Here is a 24,028-nt window from a genome sequence, read left to right on the forward strand (position 1 = left end):
GCAAAACCGTGTCAGCAGGAAACAGAAAAGGTGTTCCTTTCCAGAGCATGAAGGATCAGTAAAAAAATATATTGAAATGGATGATCAAGGGACACACTTTGATGGCCAGCATTCTGCTACTGCTGAAAATTATATATGAACAAAGCACTAAAGATGTTCTGTATGCAAGCACTGTTGGGTGTGATTTAAAAGCCAAAGCAGGGGAGCAATCTGAAATTAATCATTCTGAAAGAAAAGTGCAAGGAAAAGCAGAGATCAATGGGGTGGAAGGACAAAAGTTAATTCTATCTGTCCAGAAGCAAGACAGGACGAATTTAATGGCACTCTTTCCTTTCCATAACTATAGGAGGACAGCAAAATCCAAAAATGGGACAACTGGCCACATCCAACTTCCTGTGGTCACCTCACCATGACCAACTTGCTGCAGAATAATTAGCCTGGGCCAACTCACCATGAGAAATTTAATAATTCTATTTACGGTAATTATTTTAAATAAATAGAAAGTTTTAATTTTTACCATTCTCATTTTATTCTGTCCCTTCTTTTGCATCCTTTCTCTAATGATTCTATTCCACCATTTGTTTGATATTAATATAATACAACATAATATTTGTCCGGCAGTGAATTCAGGGGTGAAATTCAGCAGGTTCTGGAGAACCGGTAGTGGAAATTTTAAGTAGTTCGCAGAACCAGGAAATACCACTTCTGGCTTGCCCTAGGAGTAGGGTGGGAATTGAGATATTGCAGTATCCTTCCCCTAGGAGTGGGGAGGGAATAAGGATTTTGCAGTATCCTTCCCCAGGTGTTGGGAGGGAATGGGGATTTTGTAGTATCCTTCCCCAGGTGTTGGGTGGGAATGGGGATTTTGTAGTATCCTTCCCCAGGTGTTGGGTGGGAATGGGGATTTTGCAGTATCCTTTCCTCAGGAGTGGGAATGGGGATTTTGCAGTATCCCTCCCCAGGTGTTGGGTGGGAATGGGGATTTTGCAGTATCCCTCCCCAGATGTTGGGTGGGAATGGGGATTTTGCAGTATCCTTCCCCAGATGTTGGGTGGGAATAGGGATTTTGCAGTACCCCTCCCCAGATGTTGGGTGGGAATGGGGATTTTGCAGTATCCGTCCTCTGGAGTGGGAATGGGTTTTTTGCAGTATCCTTCCCCCAGGAGTTGGGTGGGAATAGGGATTTTGCAGTATTCTTCACCCAGGAGTGGGGTGGGAGTAAGGATTTCGCAGTATCCTTGCCCTGGAGTGGGAATTTTGCAGTATCCTTCCCCCAGGAGTAGAGAGAGAATGAGGATTTTAATTTAATTTAATTTATTTGATTTATATGCTGCCCAGTCCCATGGGATAGGACTCAGGGTGGCTATCCCTGACACTGCAGTATCCTTCCCCTGGAGTGGGGAAGAGAATGGAGATTTTGCAGTATCCTTCCCCTGGAGTGGGAATGGGTTTTTTGCAGTATCCTTCCCCCAGGAGTTGGATGGGAATATGGATTTTGCAGTATTAGTCACCCAGGATGGGGTGGGAGTAAGGATTTTGCACTATCCTTCCCCTAGAGTGGGAATTTTGCAGTATCCTTCCCCCAGGAGTGGAAAGAGAATGGGGATTTTAATTTAATTTAATTGATTTATACGCTGCCCAGTCCCATGGAATGCCTCCTGACATTGCAGTATCCTTCCCCTGGAGTGGGGAAGAGAATGCAGATTTTGCAGTATCCTTCCCCTGCACTCCGTTCGAGTGGAGAAACCCCCGAGATCAGCCGCCGGACGCGAAGGCTGAGCTCGAGGTTGCACAAATCCTGCGCTTCGTAGCGCGTAAACTTTGCCAAGGGGCCCGGCGATCGTTGGGCGCCGATTCAGGGAAAAAGGCTTTCGGCTACGGGATCGGCGTCCACGCTCTCAGGGCGCACACACACCCACACACCGTGGAAAAGCTACGAACGACCGGCTCGATCGCCGCCTCTTTCCCTTTTTTTTTAAAGGAGCGCCACGTGCAGCAGGCGCGCGCGCGCGTACGCGTGGAAAGAAAATATCTAAAATAATATTTAAAAAATATGAAAATGAATATAAATAAATAAATAAATAAAAGGGCGACCGTGCGCTTCGGAGCCAGTCTCCTCCCTCCCTTCCTAGAGCAGCCACCCACTCCCACCCACCTCCAGCAGCCCCAGCTTGACTGGCGGCGCGCGGGTTGGGCTGGGAGGGGTAAAGGCAGCTCGGGCGAGGAAGCGGAGGCGCTGCTGCTGCTGCTTCTGCCGCCGCCACCGCTTCTTCTTCTCTCTGATCGCCTTGCCTTCCCACAGAGCGAGCAGTTTTGGCGAGTGGCGAGGAGGACCGGAGGCGCTGGAGCGAAAAGGACCAGAGCCGGGCTCCTAAAGCGCCAGCCGAGCCACCCCGACCGCGCGCGATCGCCCTTCCTCCGCCGGGCCGTCATGAGCAGCTGCGACGCCAAAGATTACCTGACCAGGCGGGAGATCCCGCAGCTTTTCGAGGTACGAGCGCATCCCGGCCCGCAGGTGACCCTCGGAATACCTCGGCCGTCGCTCCCATCCACGCGAGCAGCCGAGCAAGTTTCCCCAAACTCGGAGGAAACGGTGCCGAGAATCCAGGAGCGCCTGAGGGAGAAAAAAGGTTGAAGATGTTAAAAAAAGACGAAGAAGGGACCGGGGCGAGGCGGGAGGAAAGAAAGAAAGAAAGAAAGAAAGAAAGAAAGAGGGAAGATAGGATCGTGGAGGGGAAAAGCACTGAGTGGGTGGAAGGGAAAGTGACCGGTTTTGTCCATGCATTCGCTTCGGGCGTCCTTCAACCCGCTGCTGCTGGTCTCTCCAAGCTGGAGGCAGATGATCTAAAATAGAGGTTAAAGGGTTTGTTTTGGGTGGGTGGGGGGTTTCCAAATACCCCTAGAACAGTGTTTCCCAACCTTGGCAACTTGAAGATATTTGGACTTCAACTCCCAGAATTCCCCAGCCAGCGAATGCTGGCTGGGGAATTCTGGGAGTTGAAGTCCAGATACCTTCAAGTTGCCAAGGTTGGGAAACACTGCCCTAGAAGATATCTGGCTGGCAGCTTTAGAACTCTTCATTCTTAGGAGTCACTGACAAAGGAGGCTTGGAACATCTGGAACATGTGTGCCCACTGGCAAGGTATCTGCCTTGAGGTTCCTCAGTAGATGCCCTTGGCTTCCAGGTGGTTGCTGTAGTGTAGATCTTCTCAACTGCCCTTCCTCCCTCATCACCACCACCTTTGTGGTCTTTCTCACTCATCCTGTCCTGCCCTTCTGTGAAGCAGCAACCTTTTACTTCTGGTTGCCTTGGCTTCGCCATTGACTTTGTTTCCAGTGTTGGTTTCTAACCTTGTCATGGAGAAATGTGTGTAGAATCGCTAATCAGCAGGCAGAAAGAAAAAAAAACAGTGCCATTTTCCTTCATATTGTTTTGCATTAATGGGGTTGGGAAACTTTGCCCGTTTTTTGCATCCACGACGTGAAAGAAGCCTACGGGCAGATGTTGTTTCATTCATGCCGGGTGGCATTTCATTCAGGTGGCGTTCCTTGTGAGTTCATAGGAACATGGCTTGTAGTCACAGCTGACCTTTAGGCATTCTTTGCTTTTACAGTGCAATATGATGTGATCCAAAAGATTTTGTCTGAAACACAATTACCTGAATGTAAAAGAAAAAATGCTTCAAGAAGATTACTTACACTGTCACTGTTTTTAGTAATAAAAATGCTAAAGATTTTTATATGTCGTATGACAATAAGGAAGACTTTAAAGATTTTTATTCTAAATGACTGTTCTAAGAAAAAAAATACATTTGTGATTTACTGACTGGTATGGATAACTTAAATAGGGCATCTCAAATCATTTGGATTGTATTATTTAATCATTAGACCATAAACAGCAAATTCTAGACTAGATTCTAGCGGTATAATGTCCCGAGTTCTTTTTTAGATATTAATGTTATTAAACATTACAAACTAAATAATGAAAAGCAAAAAATATAAGATGCAGAGAATAAAAAATGAAATAGAAAAGAGAAACACAACATGTTTAAGAAAAATAAAAGAAATATATAAAGAAATAACGTTCCCTTTTACAGTGTTAATAATCATCAACTTAAAATGCAACACATGACATCTTCCTCTCACATGGCATCTCTTATTTATAAACAAATAGTTTAAAACCTAGTCATTTCAGTCCTGATCAACAAAAGCCCACTAAGGTTACCAGTGATCACAACATACCTATTTTAACCTAGATCAACTAAACTAACTTTATATTCCTCCTTCTTACTTGTAACAATCTTGATAATGGCCTAAAAGTTTATCTCTTTTCATTTTCATCCTTTTTCACAAAGTTCTTCAAAGGTTTAAAAAATGTTTTTTATAGATCCAATAGAGGAAGATCCTCCATATCCCTGTCTTGGTTTATTTGCATATCCCTTTTAATTATTAAGGCATCAGCTGGTTTCTTTTGTATGTGTGGTGTCGCATCTTTTTCCATATCATTCTTGTAGTTTACCATTTAAAAAATTAATCAGTCTCAGTCTTGTCTGGTAAATTTTATTTATTTATTTTTATCCCACCTTTAGTATTTTGTTCCTCTTACATATAAATGCAGTCTATCTGTGCAGGTAGACACTCTTAAAATTAATTTCTGGTCCATTGTTTAAAAATTCCCTTCAGTAGATTGAATGTTAAAACATTTTGCTCCATTCTGTATTAGTACATCAAATGTAAGTGTTGTTCTCCTTTAAATGTAATCAGTACTTCCTTATGCTTCCTCAAGAATTTAATCTTTAGAGTCCCAACCTAGCCTGGTGTTTTGTTTTGTTTAATCAAAGCAACAGTATTTTCCCACAAGAAGGATTCGTATAATTTCAGTCTTATTCTTTAATTTATCTGGACTTTCTAACTAAAATCAAAACTGTAATTACCCCTTTGCTGTTTATTCCCGAACGTTTAAAATTTTTCCGCCTTGTCAATCCAAAGGTTCCTAATAGCTTAAAAAGCAGTTAAACAATTTCTGAAAGTGATTAGAAAAAGGAATTATATGAACCCAGTGGTTTTAAAAATACCAGCCCTGGGGTAAGCCAGATAGCTATTCTCTGAACCCATTGGGGAATTCTGTTCTGTAGTTTTCTGCAAAAAGCAACAATATAGAGCACTTGTGAGTGGTCTCAAGTGCACTCTTTTTCTGGAGAGGAATTATGAAGAGTTGGTCTACTCATTGATTTTTCATTTTGCTTAATCTTCAGCTTTTTTAGTAGAACTGTCTTAAGTTCACCATTCTTCGCTTCCCAAAGTCCAGAAAGCCCCACTGCGTACAAGAGTTTGTTCATAAATGTTCCTTCATAAATGTATATGATATTGTATCCTTACCATATAATCCTATCCATCCATTTAAAGTAAGTCTAGTTGAACTGATTAGCTAAATAGTATTATTTGTTAATTCATTCATTCATACTCTGCCCTATGGACAATCAAGATAGTTTATAAAATCCAAACAGAACAAATATTGGTTATAAACAAAATGACACACATAATTAAGATTCACAAAACTATCACACAAAATTTTCAAAGCATCCTAACATTTTCAGATGGGATCTAAGAGTTTCTTTTTAACTGTCCTCCTAGAGACCCAAGCCACTTCTCCTGAGAGAATGTAACTTATACGAGCAGATGATAGCAGTATTTATTTATTTATTTATTGGATTGATTTAAGTGTCATCTCTGGATGGCTTATCGTTGGGCAAACCAAGATTAAAATAGAGTGCAAAATGCCATTAGTATGGGAACCACATGGATCTCAGGAGGATCTCCATCTATATAAACTAGAACATCTTTAATTTCAATCATTATTAAACATTTCAAATTGGTTCTCTTAAATATCATGATGCAACCTATTTAATATTCAAAAGACTTTCCAGTCTTGTTTCTTGTATTTTCTAAACCCTATTTTAGATATACAACTGCAAGGTTGATGGGTAATAATTCTGGAATGTTTAATGAGAGATGGGGCGTATATAAGTGCACTGATGTGCCTATCGTCCCCTGTCCAATTGTCTTCCCTTATCTTATATATCATATATATTCTCTCCTTATTTATCTATCTATCTATCTATCTATCTATCTATCTATCTATCTATCTATCTATCTATCTATCTATCTATATACTGTAATATATATTCTCTCCTTATCTCTTATATCATATATATTCTCTCCCTCCCATCTACTTCTCTTCTTTTTTACTTTCTATCTTTATATACGGTATATTACTTAATGTCTATTCTCTTCCATATGTATTGTATATTGGACAAAGAATACATAAATAAATAAATAAAAATATATAGTAGACCAACCTGCAGTGTGTGGGCTTCATTCAGTTTTGAATAGCTAGTAATGTGGCCACATAAGACAATTAAAAAATAAAGGAAGTTTCTTATTTATATATGTTAACAATATTATATATTTTATATGTGGCCCAAAACAAATCCCTCTTCACTCAATGCAGCCCAGACAATTCATTAGGCAACCATGCAGTAGATAAATAAATTAATATAAATAGCAATAGCACTTAGACTTATAAACCACTTTCCAGTGCTTTACCTCCCTCTCTAAGCATAACAACTCAGCATATTGTCCCCAACAATCTGGATCCCCATTTTATTGACTTTGGAAGGATGGAAGGCTGAGTAAATCTTCTGTGAGAAATATACTGATGTAAATCTTCTTGAGATTGGAAATAATTACGGTTTCCATTTAAAAGGTGAATTTTGCTTCCTTTATTCATTTTTGTAAATAAAGAATATCTTACATGTTGACATATCTGTCCTGACCATGCACGGGGAAAGAGGTTCATTAGGCCTTTGCAAGGATTAGAATACCGTAACTTTCCCCCAAAAAATAAAAACAAGGATTGGAAAAACGATGAGAGGGTTGCTTGGAATAGGTATTAGAATTGTTGTAGAGGCCTGACATAATAATTTGACAAGCTGTATTTCAGTAGTCAGAGAATTTTGCTTGGGAAATATGCATATGAGTGTGTTTTGATTTTTCAGTCCTCTGGGGTGCTCTTCTTTACAACACACCTACTGCTTACTACAGGGGTCGACAAAGTTGTTCAGAATCTAGGAGCCAGCCAAAAAATTTAGGAGCCAGAATTTTTTTTAAGCAAACTTGGTTTTTTGCCGAGTCTCCACCTGACATCGCTTTCACCCCCTCTGTCTCCTCCTTCCTCTCTCATCTCTTTCCTTCCTCTCCCTCCCTTTCTCTCTTTCCTTTCTCTCCCTTTCTGTCTATCCTTTCTATCTCTCACCCCTTCTCCCTCTTTCATTCCCTTTCTCTCCCTCCCTTTCTCTCTCATTCCTTTCTCTCCCTCTTTCCTTCCTATCTCTCTTTCTTTTTCTCCCTCCTTCATATCTTCTTTCTCTCCCCCTTCCTCCCTCTTTCCTTTCTCCCCCTCCCTTTCTCTTCCTTTTTCTCTATCCTTTCTACTTCTTACTCTTTCTTTCTCTCCCTCCTTCATTCAATTTTCTCTCCCTCCCTTTCTCTCCCTTTCTCTCTCTTTCCTTTCTCTCCCTCCCTTTCTCTTCCTTTTTCTCTATCCTTTCTACTTCTTACTCTTTCTTTCTCTCCCTCCTTCATTCAATTTTCTCTCCCCCCCTTCCTCCCTCTTTCCTTTCTCTCCCTCCCTTTCTCTTCCTTTTTCTCTATCCTTTCTACTTCTTACTCTTTCTTTCTCTCCCTCCTTCATTCAATTTTCTCTCCCCCCCTTCCTCCCTCTTTCCTTTCTCCCCCTCCCTTTCTCTTCCTTTTTCTCTATCCTTTCTGCTTCTTACTCTTTCTTTCTCTCCCTCCTTCATTCAATTTTCTCTCCCTCCCTTACTCTCTCTTTCCTTTCTCTCCCTCCCTTGTTCTCCCCTGGGGCTGCCTGTGCCTGCCCTGCACCACCCAACACGGACGGACAGCCCCCGGTCGTCGGTTCGTCGCCCCCCCACCCCCCCACGGAGGGAGATCAGGCTGGCGAGGGCGGTAGAACTACGTCACCAGCCACTGGAGGGAGATCGGGCTGGCGGGGGCGGCGAATCCACCTCCCCAGCCGCGCGGAGGGAAATCCGGTAGGCGGGCGGGTGGCCGCGGCTCCCTGCGCGCCCCTGGAAAAGCGTACAGGGAACGGTGCCCGGGGCCGCTTTAGCCGCCCCCCGCTCCCCCCCGCCATCTCCCCGCGACTGCCTGTGCCGCTGCAGCCGCGCCCCCCCCCCCCGCTCCCACCGCCAGTGCCCTCCCGCCGGGCCCCAAAGGACACTTGCCGATGACGACAGGGAACCTTCAGCTGGGCGGGCGCTGCCGTGCCGGTGCCTCCGACCTCCCGGTTCCTGCTCGATGCCGCGGTTTCTGGCGCTCTCCTGCTGGGCTCCAAAGAAGGAAGGCGGGAAAAAGGCGCGAAGAATGGAGCTCTCCTTCCTGCCTGCCTTCTTTGGGACCCAGCAGGAGAGCGCCAGAAACCCCGGCATCGGGCAGGAGCGGAGAGGTCAGAGGCACCGCAGCGCCCTGCCCAGGCGGCACACCGGTTGGGAAACGCTGACATACAGTACAGCAGGCAACATTTTCTAGGCGCCAGACAACATTTTCTAGGCGCCACTGGCGACCAGGCGCCTGGGTTTGTCGAACCTTGGCTTACTATATTTTGCGGGCTCCCTAATGGAATTGGGGGACGTTTATAATTTCTATAAAGGACAGGTAGTCCTCAACTTACAAGAGTTCGTTTAATGACTATTAGAACAGTACTGAAAAAAGTGACGCTACTATTTTTGTCACTTATGACCGTTGTAGCATCCCCGTGGTCACATGATTTACATTTGGATTCTTGACAAGCCACTCACATTTATGACAGCTGCAGTGTCCTGGAGTCATGTGATCCCCTTTTGTGACCTTCTGACAAGCAAAGTCAATAGGAAAACCAGATTCACTGAACAATTATGTTCCTAATTTAACAATTGCAATGATTCACTTAACAATTGTGGCAAGAAAAGTCATAAAATGGGGCAAAACTCACTTAATCAATTTAACACTTAACAACATACATTTTGGGCTCAGTTGTGGTCTTAAGTATGTTTTTAAGTGTTAATATTATAAATATTTTAATAGGTGCACATTTAATCCCCTCCCCCCCCAGTTTGCCACTGTATCTGAGATTATATTATCAGTAGGTGTCTTTTAAGGGCAATACAATCATTTCATTTCATAGTTTAGGAAGACTGTTATGTAACTGGTATCCAGACTGTAAAATCCTCACATGTAAAGACTTATTCAGGCTTGTTGTCAGACGCTCTGGTAGTTTGCTACGGTTTTAGAAGATTCAAAAGGGAATTCTATTCTAGATACGACTACAAAGGTATGACAGCCTGTGTTTGACTATAAGAAGATAACATTTCATCTGAATATACAATCAGGTCCAGAGGAATGGGAATAATATTAAGAGAAAAATTAGATTTCCAGAACAAGGTGAGCAGGGGAAAGGAAAAGAAGAAGAGAAAAATAAAGACAAAGGTCAAAAGGATAAATAGATCTTTTGTCATAAAGATTTAAATTTACCTGAAATTAGCATAATCCTGTGACGCCCTTTAGATACTAACCACCAAGAAGACATTTTGACTTTGGGAAGTTTATTAGGATAAAGCAACAATGGGATAGCTGGGGGAAAGATCAAAAGCAGCATGAGAAAATATTATTTTACTGAAAGAGTAGTAGATCCTTGGAACAAACTTCCAGCAGACGTGATAGATAAATCCAGAGTAACTGAATTTAAACATGCCTGGGATAAAATACAGAAAATAGTATAAGGACAGACTAGATGGATCATTAGGTCTTTTTCTGCAGTCAGTCTTCTATATTTCTATGTTTCTATACATCAAAGTCCTTTTCTTATTGCTAACATAGTTTACAAATGAATTTAAAGTAGGTTGTGCAGGAATTACACAAAGAAAATGATAGGGAATAGGCTGATCCCTGTTTTTTTCCCTGCACAGTTATGTAATTGTTGCTATGTGGATTTCTATTCAAGTTTGTCCCAAGTACTCTGGGTAGGTAAAAACCTCTTTTCTGGGTGTTTGTGGGGCAGCTGCAATGCCTCAAATGCAAAATTGGGTGGCTATGTAAATTTGATAAATAAATTCCCATTCAAAACTGACGTTCAAAAGAAATGATAAAAAGGACTTCAAAACCTGGTTGAGCTAGAGGGAAAAGGCTGAGACAGACGTTTTAGATGATCTTCAATCCAGCAGAGCTTTGTGCATTCCTGAATTAAAATTCTCTGTCTTCTCCAGACAGAGAAGAGAAAGAAATTTGCTTGTGGCAGGGATCCATCTGTCTCTTCCAGGTCACAACAATCGAATAGTAGTTAATTTATGCAGCAGTGATGTTCCTGGTATAATTTTAAAACTTAGAAAATTGCAAACCTTAAAATTAAAAGGCTTTTTTAAACGTTTCTGAAGAGTGCTGTGAAAATATGTGACCCACATGCTTCCAAAGTGGTGGTTGTTTTTTAGCTGTGTTAGAGGCAAACTGTTGCAAGCCTGGAGTGAAATAACAGTTATGTAAAGTTACTGTTTTACAAATGTTGTATATTATTAAAATATAGTATTTTAAATTTTTAGCCTTCCTAGCCCAATATAAAAAGTAGAATGCCTGCAAGCAAATTGGTCCTGGACAGTACAATGCTGTGTTACATTTACAACATTTATTTACAGGCTCTTTTGGCTGAATCAAACAGCTGCTAATAAAATTGTCCCAATTGTCTTTTTCAGTGCAATGGTACATAATTCTTTTATATATTCTTGGTGTGTGAAATTCTAAGCACATGTATTTATAATGAAAGTAGGGCTACATTCCAATCCTTGGTGATTGGAAACAATTATCACTGGGTTTTCCTTCCAAATAAGTGTTCCTAAATAAAATATTGCTTAAATAGGATTCACTTTCTGAGGTTCATGTTGTTTTCTTAGAATAGAACAGAATAGAATAGAATAGAATTTTATTGGCCAAGTGTGATTGGACACACAAGAAATTTGTCTTGGTGCATATGCTCTCAGCGTACATAAAATAAAATATACATTTGTACGACACTTAATGATTGTCATAGGGGTCAAATAAGCAATGAAGAAGCAATATTAATAAAAATCTTAAGATATAAACAACAAGTTACAGTCAACATGGGAGGAATGGGTGATAGGAATGATGAGAAAACTAGTAGAATAGAAGTGCAGATTTAGTAGAAAGTCTGACAGTGTTGGGGGAATTATTTGTTTAGTAGAGTGATGGCATTCGGAAAAAAACTGTTCTTGTGTCTAGTTGTCTTGGTGTGCAGTGCTCTGTAGCAACATTTTGAGGGTAGGTGTTGAAACAGTTTGTGTCCAGGATGTGAGGGGTCAGTAAATATTTCCCCCGCCCTTTTTTTGACTCGTGCAGTATACAGGTCCTTAATGGAAGGCAGGTTGGCAGCAATTGCTTTTTCTGCAATTTAGCAGCAGTATAGAAATGGTACATACTTGGATGCTTTTCAACTGGATTAATCTATAGTTTAATTCACAGCTCTAGATTGCCTTGCTGGTATCACAGCTAAATACTTCACTCTGATAAAGTTGTCTACAAAGTAGAGGTAGTCCTTATTTACTGACCACAATTGAGACTCCCAACATGGTTGCTAAGTGGAGTGGTAGCTAAATGAAACTGCGACTGTGCTTGTGATCTTTATTTGCTTTCTTCGCTTTGTAGACCTGTAAAGATTGTAATTGTGAGGATTGGTTGTAATGTTTTTCATCATTGTTGTAACTGCAAACAGTTGCTAAATGAGGACTATCTGTATGTTACCTCAATAGTCTCCAACCTTTCCAGTTCCATGGATTGGAAGTGGCAGTGGTGGGCAGTGGCAACAGAAGGAGAGGATGGTTTAATGTGCACAAATGGAGCATCGCACCCTTACCTGTCACTTTTGCAGCCTGATTTCAGATGCTCCAGTTGGTGCAAAATGATTCTGTTACATTGCACTATATTAATTTATTTGATTCTTTTTGTTAGTTTTTATTGTTTTAAATGTTTTAAATTTTATTCTGTAAGCGGCTTTGAGTCGTCATGGCGAATAGGTAGCAATATAAATAAAATAAAAAATAAAATAAAATAAAATATCACTTTTAGCAACTTCCCAACGTCTACACACCAGGGAATTTGTCAGTGCAATTTACAATGTGTAGCATATGAATGTTGAGATTTGGCTGTTTATTGTATATATTGTACATGTAGCATGGAATTAAAATCACTCTTACAGACTTGCCTTAAAAATAGAAAGACACGCAATTAAATTGAAAGGGAGGGTTATATCTGTGCTAGCCTCATTATTTGTCAGTTCACAAGTTGAAATGGAAATATTGATTTCCCCCTCCTCTTTGATTGTATTTTCTATATAGTATGAGACAGCTATTTTATAGAAAAGTGGATGATTTACATTATTACGAAAACAATCATAGACTCTATATTGCAGCTTTATGAGTATGAATTTATAGGTTTAATAAACCACATTTTAATTTTAGAGCTTGTACTTATTGTATCTTTTAGTCAGTGGCATAATACAAAATTGGAAACAAGACTAAAAATGAAAGCAATGTATGAAATGAGTGGTATGGGTAGCGAGAAATCTCTCGAGAATCCGAAAATATGAAGAGGTGTTGTAAATCAAGAAGAGAAGCAACTTAGAACTAATGAGAAAATTCCTGACAGTTAGAACAATTGATCAGTGGAAAGGCTTGCCTCCAGAAGTTGTGAATGCTCCAACACTGGAGGTTTTGAAGAAGATGTTGGATAACCATTTGTCTGAAGTAGTGTAGGATTTCCTGCCTAAGCAGAGGGTGGGACTAGAAGATCTCCAAGGTCCCTTCCAACTCTGTTGTTGTTGTTGCTGTTGTTGTTGTTGTTGTTGTTATAATTATTATAATTATTATAAATAGAGTTGGAATAAATTGGATTTAGCTCATTTCCTTTCCTTTCTGGTTTCAAGACCTTTTCTCTTTTCTGTCTTCCGCTCTGTGGTTTGCATAATATTGCTTACTTCGAAAAGGAATGGTATGATAGCATATGTTTAGGTATGAAAAAGCAAGGATTTAAAATGTTTAGTCTATAATAGAGTTACCTGCTTAATCTATAAAAATACTGGTGTCAGTTAAATGACTCCAGTGATGTAGAAAATTTAACTTTTTGCTGCCATCCAGTACTGCTCCAGAATTCTTCGACCCTAGACTATATATTTATTTCCGCCTTCATTCAATTACATTGGTTGGTCATTCTCTTATGTTGCAGAGTTTGCTGAATGGATTAATGTGCTGCAAACCTGATGATCCCGTGGAGTATCTGGAAAGCTGCTTACAAAAAGTAAAGGAACTAGGGGGAGCAGAAAAAGTCAAATGGGACACTTTTGTCAGTCCGGAAAAAAGGTCACTGCCCCCACTAAACGGCAACCAGTCAAGAAGAGCATTTTTCAGGAATGGTAAGATAATTTTAAATTTTAAATTTCAGCTTGTGGTAAGGAAATGGATAGACCTGATAAATGATTACATAGTGTTTTGAGAATGGAATGGAAGTAGCAAATACTGTACTTTATAGGTAGTCCTTGACTAATGACCAGAATTTCCATTGCTAATAAAGCAGTTGTTAAATTAGTCATGCCAAATTTTACAATATTTTTTGCTTCAGTTAAGGGAATTATTGCAGTTGTTAAATGAATGGCATGTTCATTAAAAGCAAAACCAACTTCCCCCTGTTGACTCTGCTCATTGGAAACCAGTCTGGAAGATAACAAATGGTGATTATATCACTCCAAGACAATATGACCATCATGAATTTATGCCGGTTGGCAAGAGTCTGAGTTTTGCGGAGAGGGGCGGCATACAAATCTAATAAATTATTATTATTGTTGTTGTTGTTGTTGTTATTATTATTATTATTATTAATTATTTGATCATGTGACTGACAGGAAGATACTGTGGTCTTAAGCGTGGGGACTGAAGGACTGTGGTGGTCTTAAGTATGAGGACTTTTTTTCAGTGTCATTGTAACTTCAAGGGTTGCTAAATGAACAACTTCGTGTATGGAATGTTATTTTCTGGATAACAGAAAATGGTTATACTTTGGCTACAAACTAAGATATTTCTCTTTATCACAGAATATTTACAGTTAATTGTTATTTTGAAGTGACCTCTGACATTGGCAAAGTGATTACAGTACAGTGTTCCCTCGATTTCCGTGGGGAATGCGTTCTGAGACTGCCCGGGAAAGTCGAATTTCCGCGAAGTAGAGATGCGGAAGTAAATACGTACACCATTTTTGGCTATGGACAGTATCACAAGCCATCCCTTAACACTTTAAACCCCTAAAATACCATTTCCCATTCCCTTAACAACCATTTACTCATCATTATTACTGGTACTCACCATTGAATAAGACACTTAGTGATCCTTATATTTATAAACATAATTATTTATTAACAATAATTATTTTTTTGTTATTTATTTGCAAAAATTATTAGTTTGATGATGACATATGATGTCATCGGGTGGGAAAACCGTGGTATAGGAAAAAAACAGCGAAGTATTTTTTAATTAATATTTTTTGAAAAACCGTGGTATAGGCTATTCGCGAAGTTCGAACCCGCAAAAATCGAGGGAACACTGTATTACTATTTCCTCCTCTTTGATTGTATTTATGATGAAAGTAAATGCATTTTATTCTTTTTAATGTTTAAATAGTTTTATAAAGACAACAACCTTTGTAAAAAAAAAAAAGGTTGTTATTCAGCAATTGAATAATGGCATAATGCCATATGGTTTCTAACTTTGCCACAAAAGCATTTGAAATATATTTCACCAAGCAACAATGAAAAACTTGCTTGCAGAGAAGTAATGCCAACATAATCATACTGAGGACACAATTAATATGGATTAGTTAAATCACCTAGAGAGCAATCACTAGATTTGTCATTATTTAAAACCATGCCAAAATCATGTTCATAGCTTAATGTATTGTGAGAAAAATATTTCTTTAATTTTTATGAATGAACCCATAACAAAAAATTTAAAGCAATTAAACTATTTTCAGGTTTATGTGAATTACAGTCAGTACGATTAAATGAGCCATGTAATATTTTAACAAATGACTCTAAAAAGGCGCATTAAAATCAAATTAAAATTGAACTTGCAAAGACATTTATCGGTTAGCATGCATTTTCATCTCCTCCTATCAATGTAAAAGGCACTGCAAGTCATTCAAAACTCTACATAACAGATTATTATAAACCTTTTTTTGTTTCTTTCTTGTCTCAATGACACGATTTGTTTAAATTGGACACATGTTCCAAACTACATAGTTAGGTTTTTAGAGGACATCTTTTTAAGTAAAGGAAACAAAAATGTTTTAATATAGTGTAAGAATTATTCTGGGGCCATCTATTTGTGAACCAAGAGTATATAAGAAACCATTCACTTCAGGGGTGAAGTGGCTATTGGCTCTGTGGTGGTGTCATGTGACTGGGTGGGTGTGGCTAACTTGACACCACTCACTGATAGATACAGCTGTATATTCTGAAGCACATTCTCCCCTTCTGAAACCCCAAGACATTTTGTTTGACTGCCCAAGCAAACCACAGAGCATTCTCTTGCCCTACTCTCCATACTTGAGGGCAATGCATCCCCCTCCCAGAATCCTCGATACAAATTGCCCACCTGTTTCTTCAAAGGCAGAGCCCCTGTCTGCAGGGTGATTCAAAGAGGGGAAGGGGATACTGTAGAAAAGGCAGCCTTCTGCCCATGCCTCCCATGGTGGCTCAAAACACTAGACAGCAACAATTTTTCATTTAAAAGGAAAAGGGGGGGAAGCTGTACTTTGGCAGTAGATCCCCTGCCAGTTTTCCTCCTGCAGAAAATGACCGTTCTCGGCACTAAAAAGGCAAGAAGCTGCGACTTGGTTCACTCAATTCCTAGGACTACTCTGAATGGTGTTTGGCATGGAGATGGTGGCTCCCCCTCGCAATTTCCATTTCCATCAGCGCTTTGACTTCCCATGGCCTGCTGGCCTGAAAGCCAGGTCAGACCACTATAAGGCCACTTCCTCGCTTCTCAGTAGCAGCTGCTATGCCCACAACCGCAGGATTTATGTATTTATTTATTTATTTATTTAATTTTATTTAATTTATTTAATTTGTTTAATTTGTTTAATTTGTTTGTTTGTTTGTTTGTTAATTAATTAATTAATTAGGTTTGCATGCCGCCCCCCTCCGCAGACTCGGGGCAGCTCACAACAATAATAAAAACTATACAGAGAACAAATCTAATATTTAAAATTTAAAAACCCATTATTTAAAACAACATACAACACAAGCATACCATACATAAAACTATATAGGCCTGGGGGAAAATATCTCAATTCCCATATGCCTGACGGCAGAGGGGGTTTTTAAGGAGTTTGAGAAAGGCAAGGAGGGTGGGGGCAATCCTAATCTCGGGGGGGGGGGGGAGCTGGTTCCAGAGACATGTATTAACTGAATTATTTTAGTTCTGTTTCCTATAAAACAAGTATAGGTAGATGGCTAGCAATGCTTCAAAATAAATTATTTAAAGAAATGCAATATCATATAATGGTTAGTGTTGGATTCGGGTCAGGAAGACCCACGGTCAAATCCACCTCAACCAATGAATATCATTAGATTACTCGGGATCAGTCACTCACTCTCTCAAACCAACCTATATCGCAAGGTTATTACTACCAGTATGGGGAAAGAGGGATGCACATCACCTTTAGCTCCTTAACAGAATATTTAACAACTAAAATGTGTTTTTTTTTTGTAAAATTTAAACTATTTTTTTAAAATGGTAAGGCAATTATTCAGGCAAAATACATTCGTTCACTACTAATTTTCTAGGCTGTATAACAAAATTAACAATTGTATAAGATTACAAATGGTTTCTGCATAGTTTCTTAAATAACTTATTTAATAAAACTCTTTAGGATTTATTTAGGATTATTTAGGATCCTCTACCTCTTCCTCCTTCCCCAACTTCTCTCTCAGCTTTCTTCCTTCTCCCGCTGTGAAACAAAAGCAAACAGTGGTGGGGTTACTTTGGGCAGGTGGATGTCTGCAACCAGATGCATAGGGAGGATGGCAAAAGCAGCAGCCGCAGCTCCTTCCATGTGCAGCACATAGAGGCACTGAAGGTGGGCAAGGCGGTTCCGGCGTGCTTGTTGCTGGAGAGGAGCAGGAATCGCTCGGCAAGGGCGGCCTCAGCGGTGGCTGCATCGGCCACTCTACCCATGCCATGTCCTGTTCTGGCTGGTGGGGCGGCATGGTGAAGGTGAAGGGCTAACTGCACTGATCCACCTGGGTAAGCGTTGCTGCTCAGGCCAAAGAGAAAGCTCTGTAGTGGTGCAGCTGGGCCTGCCCTGGCCCTCTCCACATGTGGGGGGCTGCCGCACTGCCCACTACTGGCAGCTTCTACCTCTTTCGCTTATGTAATCGTACCTATGTAATCGTCAAGAGTCCAACTTGACTGGAGGGAAGCGGCACCATGGCTAAAACTCCTTCCCCTGGAGCGCCAGTCTCTGCAAGCCACATTCCCGGAGTGGCACCAGCGGTCAAAGAGAGCAGGCAGGTAGTTGGGAACCAGTGGACTGCCTCAGAGTCCCAAGCCTCATGGAGCCAGCATGGGAGTTACGCCGTGCCAACATACTTTCCTGTCTTCCATGTAGCCTTCTGCTTGCCTGCTTTTGCAAGCTGGCCCAGGGGACACCGGGTAGGCCATGGGGAAGAGAGCAGGCTGTTACCTTCCTTCCCTACTGTCCCGACATGTTTTCCTATCGTCCACGTGGTCTTCCGCTTCTTCCTCTCCCTGTCCCCGCCAGCATTGGCTTTATCTTCTGCTGCTGCTATATAGAGTCTGAGAGTGGTGGGAAATGGCAAGCAGAAAAGGCCCCAAAGGCCAGAAACAGCAAGCAGATGTCCCAGGGCTGCTGGACATGTATTTGTATTTGTATTTATTAGATTTGTATGCTGCCCCTCTCCAAAGACTAGGGGGGGCTAACAACAATAAAAAAAGACAATGTAAACAAATCTAATATTAAAAATAATCTTTAAAACCCCAATTTAAAGAACCAATCATGCATACAAACATACCATGTATAAATTCTATAAGCCTAGGGGAAAGGGAAAATTTCAATTCCCCCATGCCTGACGACAGAGGTGGGTTTTAAGGAGCTTGCAAAAGGCAAGGAGGGTAGGGGCAACTCTGATATCTGGGGGGAGCTGGTTCCACAGTGTTGGGGCCGCCACAGAGAAGGCTCTTCTCCTGGGTCCCGCCAAATGACATTGTTTAGTCGACGGGACCTGGAGAAGGCCAACTCTGTGGGACCTAACCAGTCGCTGGGATTCGTGCGGCAGAAGGCGGTCCCGCAGATATTCTGGTCCGATGCCATGAAGGGCTTTATAGGTCATAACCAACACTTTGAATTGTGCCGGAAATTGATCGGCAACCAATGCAGACTGTGGAGTGTTGGTGTAACATGGGCATACCTTGGGAAGCCCATGATTGCTCTCGCAGCTGCATTCTGCACGATCTGAAGTTTCCCCATCTCCTGCAGCCCTCTTCCGGTGTGGACTCGTATCCTACCATATGTACAGTCCCGGGATATCAGCTTGCAGGGGAGCGAGTGGCAACCGCCAGACTGTTAGGGACAAGCCATCGTCTGGTTGAGGGCCCTCTTCCATCAAGATAATCTTTGTCAGGTTTCTAGGGAGTTTAAGGAGTGGGGAAAAAAGTCAGGAAACTCACCAGGATTGAATCTAAAGGAATACAGAAGCAGTAGATGAAATCTTTCTTGAAAGGAACTCTTTGATGATTGTCCCATTCCAATTTCCTGTGATGTCTCATAAGAATGGAACAGCTGTCTTCTTCAAGAGAGGAACTTACCGTAGATCTAACTGAATTATGATTAAAGCCTGCTGGGGACATCTTATTGAAGTAGGTTTTAGAATATCTGATATTAATCAAAGTTCAGTACCGCAGTCTCATGTTTGATCTTCTTCTATCATTGGTTGGAACTAATTCTGTGAATAAAGTCTGCAGAGTATGAAATGTTCTTAAAGAGGCAACCTGTTTTCTCATTGCACGAATGTTATAGAATGTTTTGCTGGCTGTATTTACTCAACATGCTAGGCCATAACTTATTTATGGCTTATTTAAATATAGTTTATTGCATTATACACAGCTGCACAGATATCTACAATATACTAAACGTGTGTGTGTGAGCGTTGGCACCTTTGAAACTTGCGGTCTTCAATTCCCGGAATTCTCCAGCCAGCCACCTGTATAACATACTGAATCTCATTCTAAATCCCACAATTTATCTTAACTTGGGTGAGCCATTCCCTGTGGTATTAAACTAGGTACTAGCATCATCAACAATGATTGTTGAAAAATGTTTTTAACATCTGTATGATTTACAAGAAAACTACATTGAAGTACCTATGTAATCGTCAAGAGTCCAACTTGACTTGAGGGTGTAAATATTTTTCTCTTCTAATAGATTTGTTGAGTGTATTGAAAGATTTGTAAAAATATCACTTAAACAGGATCCCATGCTAACAGTTATGCCTTTTGTAAAAACATCAAATATTTCTGTTATTCGTTACTGGTAAACATAAAAAGACAGTGGTTTTTGTGGGTTGTTTTTTTTTGCTTTTTGAGTCAGTCTTAATTCCCAATAGCAGCCTGAAAAAGTCAATTCTATTTTCTTGGCAAGATTTCAGAAGTGGTTTGCCACTGTCTTCTTCCTATGATTGAAAGAGAGAAAGACTTTGCCAAAGTCAACCAGTTGACTTCATGCCTAAGGCAAGCCTAGAGCTTAGGTCCTGGTTTCTATCATAATCACTTATACTGCCAACAAAGAGATTTTCATTTCTGACATAACCATTTCATATTTTCAGTGATGCCTGACAACCCCAACTTTCCTTATCGGAGATATGACCGACTTCCTCCAATTCACCAGTTCTCTATTGAGAGTGACACGGATCTCTCAGAAACAGCTGAACTTATTGAGGAATATGATGTGTTCGATCCGACTAGGCCTCGACCCAAAATCATTCTAGTCATAGGTAAGGAAACAAAAAATGAGACTGACCTCAACAAAACCAGGTAAAAAAAATTCTTAGATTGGCAGTGGCTTTTAATAATGGAGCTGCTGGGTCAATGAATGTCAGAGTTTTTGTTGTAGAGGACTACGACCTGTTGCTTAAAATGTTGCATAATAAACTTCCTCTGAAACACATACACTGATACCTCGTCTTACAAACGCTTCATCATACAAACTTTTCGAGAAACAAACCCGGGGTTTAAGATTTTTTTGCCTCTTCTTACAAACTATTTTCACCTTACAAACCCACTGCCGCTGCTGGGATGCCCCGCCTCCGGACTTCCGTTACCAGCGAAGCACCCGTTTTTGGGCTGCTGGGATTCCCCTTAGGCTCCCTTCCATGGGAAACCCCACCTCCGGACTTCCATGTTTTTGTGATGCTGCAGGGGAATCCCAGCAGTGCAAAAACGGGTGCTTCGCTGCCAACGGAAGTCCGGAGGTGGGGTTTCCCAGCGAGGGGAGCCTCAGTGAAATCGCAGCATCGCAAAAACACAGAGGTCTGGAGGTGGGGTTTCGAGGACTTCGGTGTTTTTGCGATGCTGTGATTTCACTGAGGCTCCCCACGCTTGGAAAGCCCACCTCCGGACTTCCATTGCCAGTGATGCTGGGATTCCCCTGCAGCATCGCAAAAACACAGAAGTCCGGAGGTGGGGTTTCGCATGGAGTGGAGCCTCAGGGGAATCCCAGCAGCGCAAAGCCGGGCGCTTCGGCTGGCAAAAGGGGTGAATTTTGGGCTTGCACGCATTAATCGCTTTTCCATTGATTCCTATGGGAAACATTGTTTCATCTTACAAACTTTTCACCTTAAGAACCTCGTCCCAGAACCAATTAAGTTTGTAATACAAGGTATCACTGTAGTTGCAAATAGAGCTAAATCTCTATAGATCAGGGATATCAAACTCGCGGCATCACAGCATCGTCACATGACATATCACAACTTTTCTCCCTTTGCTAAACCAGGTATGTTGGGAGGACCAACATGTGATGCATCCAGCCCACAGGCTATGAGTTTGACAGCCCTGCTGCAGATTGAACTGTAAAAAGATAAAATCTAATGTGGTGGTTAAATCTAACAGGATTAAAAAACACACTAAGGACACTGGCACCATTGCTGGGAATCTGTTCCTTACTACTCTTCCTTTTTTGTGATGGTGTATACTAGTTTGAGGAATCATGCTTCTGATTCTGTTCTGCTAACTGGATAATCTTCTGTCAGTATATCTTTAGCACCATCATCCTGAGCAAACATGGGCAATAGGAGAAGGATTGTTCAAAATGTGACCATTTCATCAACATGATGAGCTCAGGGTTGTGATAGCTGGGAGTTACAATTCAGGAAGAACTCCTAGCATTGTTGTCATATCCATTTATGCAACACCACACTAAAGTTATTGGTAGGGGTATTAAGGCACCAATAGCTGCCCATGGTTTGATCAATAGAAAACTGAGGAGCTTGAGCAGTGATGGTGAATCTTTCTTAGTTTGCGTGCCAAAAGGGGTGTGTGTGCGTGTGCTAGCATGCGTGCACATGCCCACACTCCTTCCCTACTCCCCTACGCATGCGTGCACCCTCTCTGCGCTGCTCTTCGTGCATGTGCACAGGCCTTTCTGAAACCTGGTAGGTGAAAAAAATGCCCAAATGGGCATACTGGAAGTTTGGGAAAACACACTTCCGATTTGCCATTGTGCTGTTTTTGCACTCTGGAAAGTTCAGGGAAGCTTCCTGAAGCACTGGAGTGCAAAAAACAGCACAATGGGCAAAACGGAAGTTTGGAAAACGCACTTCCAGTTTGCCCATTGTGCTGTTTTTTGCACTTTGGGGCTTCATGAAGCTTCGCTGAACCCTCTGGAGTGCAAAAGCCCAGCACAATGGCAAACCAGAAGTGTGTTTTTCCAAACTTCTGATTTGTCCGTTGGGCATTTTTTTTGCCTCCAGGGTTTCAAGCTTGACCCCAGGGTTTCAAGCTTCCCTCAAGTGTCCAGAGTGTGAAACGGCCTTTCCCCAGGCTGAAAATCAGCTGGCCAGCGCGCACATGTGTGCTGGAGCTGTTACAGCCAAATTTTCGCGTGCCTTCTGGCTCTGTGTGCCGCCTGTGGCATGCGTGCCATACATTTTCCATCACAGAGCTAGAGGATAACAGGTGGTGTCATTTCTGCTTTGTGGTGTTTGCAATGAAAAAGTACCATAAGAGTTGATAGACTAATGAGCTCCTTCTGTATAGCTCCATGAAAGCTGATAAATTTACTTTATACATTCAATGATATCCAAAGTTACATTTTCCGATCAGCTTCTGTTGTGTTGACTTCTAGTATATCTTGAAGGTTTGGGAAAGACTGACCTAGATTCTAACTCAAATTATTCATGATTGAAAGATTGTTACAAGTTTGACTTCGAGGCTCATTTAGGATGGTAGGAGAAGGATATTTGGGCAATGAATCTGACAAAACTTGGTAAGGCCTTTGTTTTTCCTTATAGGTGGACCCGGCAGTGGTAAAGGAACCCAGAGCTTAAAAATAGCAGAACGCTATGGTTTTGAGTATATCTCTGTGGGTGAATTGTTAAGAAAGAAGATCCATAGCACAAGCAGCAATCGAAAATGGAGTCTGATCGCTAAGATAATTACAACTGGGGAATTAGCCCCACAGGTAAAAACAACAAGAAGCCTTCACAGTTATACGTGCATGTGTTTTTTCCCCAGCAACATTTGAGAATGTATCTTAAAACAGAAATATATATATTTCTTTTTTGTTGTTTATTCAAGGAAACCACAATTACTGAGATAAAGCAAAGATTAATGCAAATTCCTGATGAGGAAGGTATTGTCATTGATGGATTTCCACGAGATGTTGCCCAGGCTCTTTCCTTTGAGGACCAAGTAAGCTGTTTATTATTTTGGCTGCAGCTACTTTGAATATATCCTGTTTCCCAAAATAAATGTATTTAATGTATTCCAGTACTGTTTTGCATAGTAAATTTGCATCTCAAATTAAATTCTAGGAAGGAAGTAATAAATTAGAACAATAGAAAAATAGGAAGATGAATACTGGTAGGAGCACTAAAATAAGAGTGTATTTTATTATATAGTTGTATGCATATTGAAGAAAGTTGGAGGTACCAACTCTTTAATGACATTTTTGATGTTCGATTTATTATTATTATTATTATTATTATTATTATTATTATTATTATTAATTAGATTTGTATGCCGCCCCTCTCCGTAGACTCGGAGCAGCTTACAGCAATGATAAAAACAATATATAATGACAAATCTAATAGTTAGAATCTAAAATAACAATAATACATTTAAAAAGTCTAAAAAATAAGAAACTCCAATATATGAAAACATACATACAGTCATATCATACACAAAAAACTACATAGGCAGGGAAGATGTTTCAGTCCCCCCATGCTTGACGACAGAGGTGGGTTTTAAGGAGTTTACGAAAGGCAAGGAGGGTGGGGGCAGTTCTAATCTCTGGAGGGAGCTGATTACAGGGGGTAGGAGCCACCACAGAGAAGGCTCTTCCCCTGGGTCCCGCCAAATAACATTGTTTAGTTGACGGGACCCGGAGGAGACCAATTCTGTGGGACCTAACCGGTCGCTGGGATTCGTGCGGCAGAAGGTCTCATAGATACCCTAGTCCGGTGCCATGAAGGGCTTTATAGATGATGACCAACACTTTGAATTGTGACCGGAAACAGATTGGCAACCAATGCAGACTGCGGAGTGTTGGAGTAACATGGGCATATGTCACTTTTCCCATTGTTCCTCACCTCCACCTTTTTGTCTTTGTTGTAATTTGG

The 24,028-nt window shown here is 41.0% G+C and overlaps 1 protein-coding gene across 1 annotated transcript in view; it reads left to right on the forward strand.

Annotated features, from left to right (window-relative positions):
• Positions 1–1,758: 1,758 nt before the first annotated feature.
• The window catches only part of AK5 (adenylate kinase 5), a 148,785-nt gene continuing 126,515 nt past the window's right edge, over positions 1,759–24,028 (forward strand). Inside the window, exons 1-5 of the mRNA XM_070746199.1 lie at positions 1,759–2,491; positions 13,348–13,534; positions 20,018–20,185; positions 22,700–22,869; positions 22,986–23,099. Of these exons, the coding sequence (XP_070602300.1) occupies positions 2,432–2,491; positions 13,348–13,534; positions 20,018–20,185; positions 22,700–22,869; positions 22,986–23,099 (699 nt within the window). The 5' untranslated portion in view covers positions 1,759–2,431. The remainder of the gene's footprint in view (positions 2,492–13,347; positions 13,535–20,017; positions 20,186–22,699; positions 22,870–22,985; positions 23,100–24,028) is intronic.

This window comes from Erythrolamprus reginae, chromosome 3 (assembly GCF_031021105.1).
Source record: "Erythrolamprus reginae isolate rEryReg1 chromosome 3, rEryReg1.hap1, whole genome shotgun sequence".
Taxonomy (NCBI): Eukaryota; Metazoa; Chordata; class Lepidosauria; order Squamata; family Dipsadidae; genus Erythrolamprus; species Erythrolamprus reginae.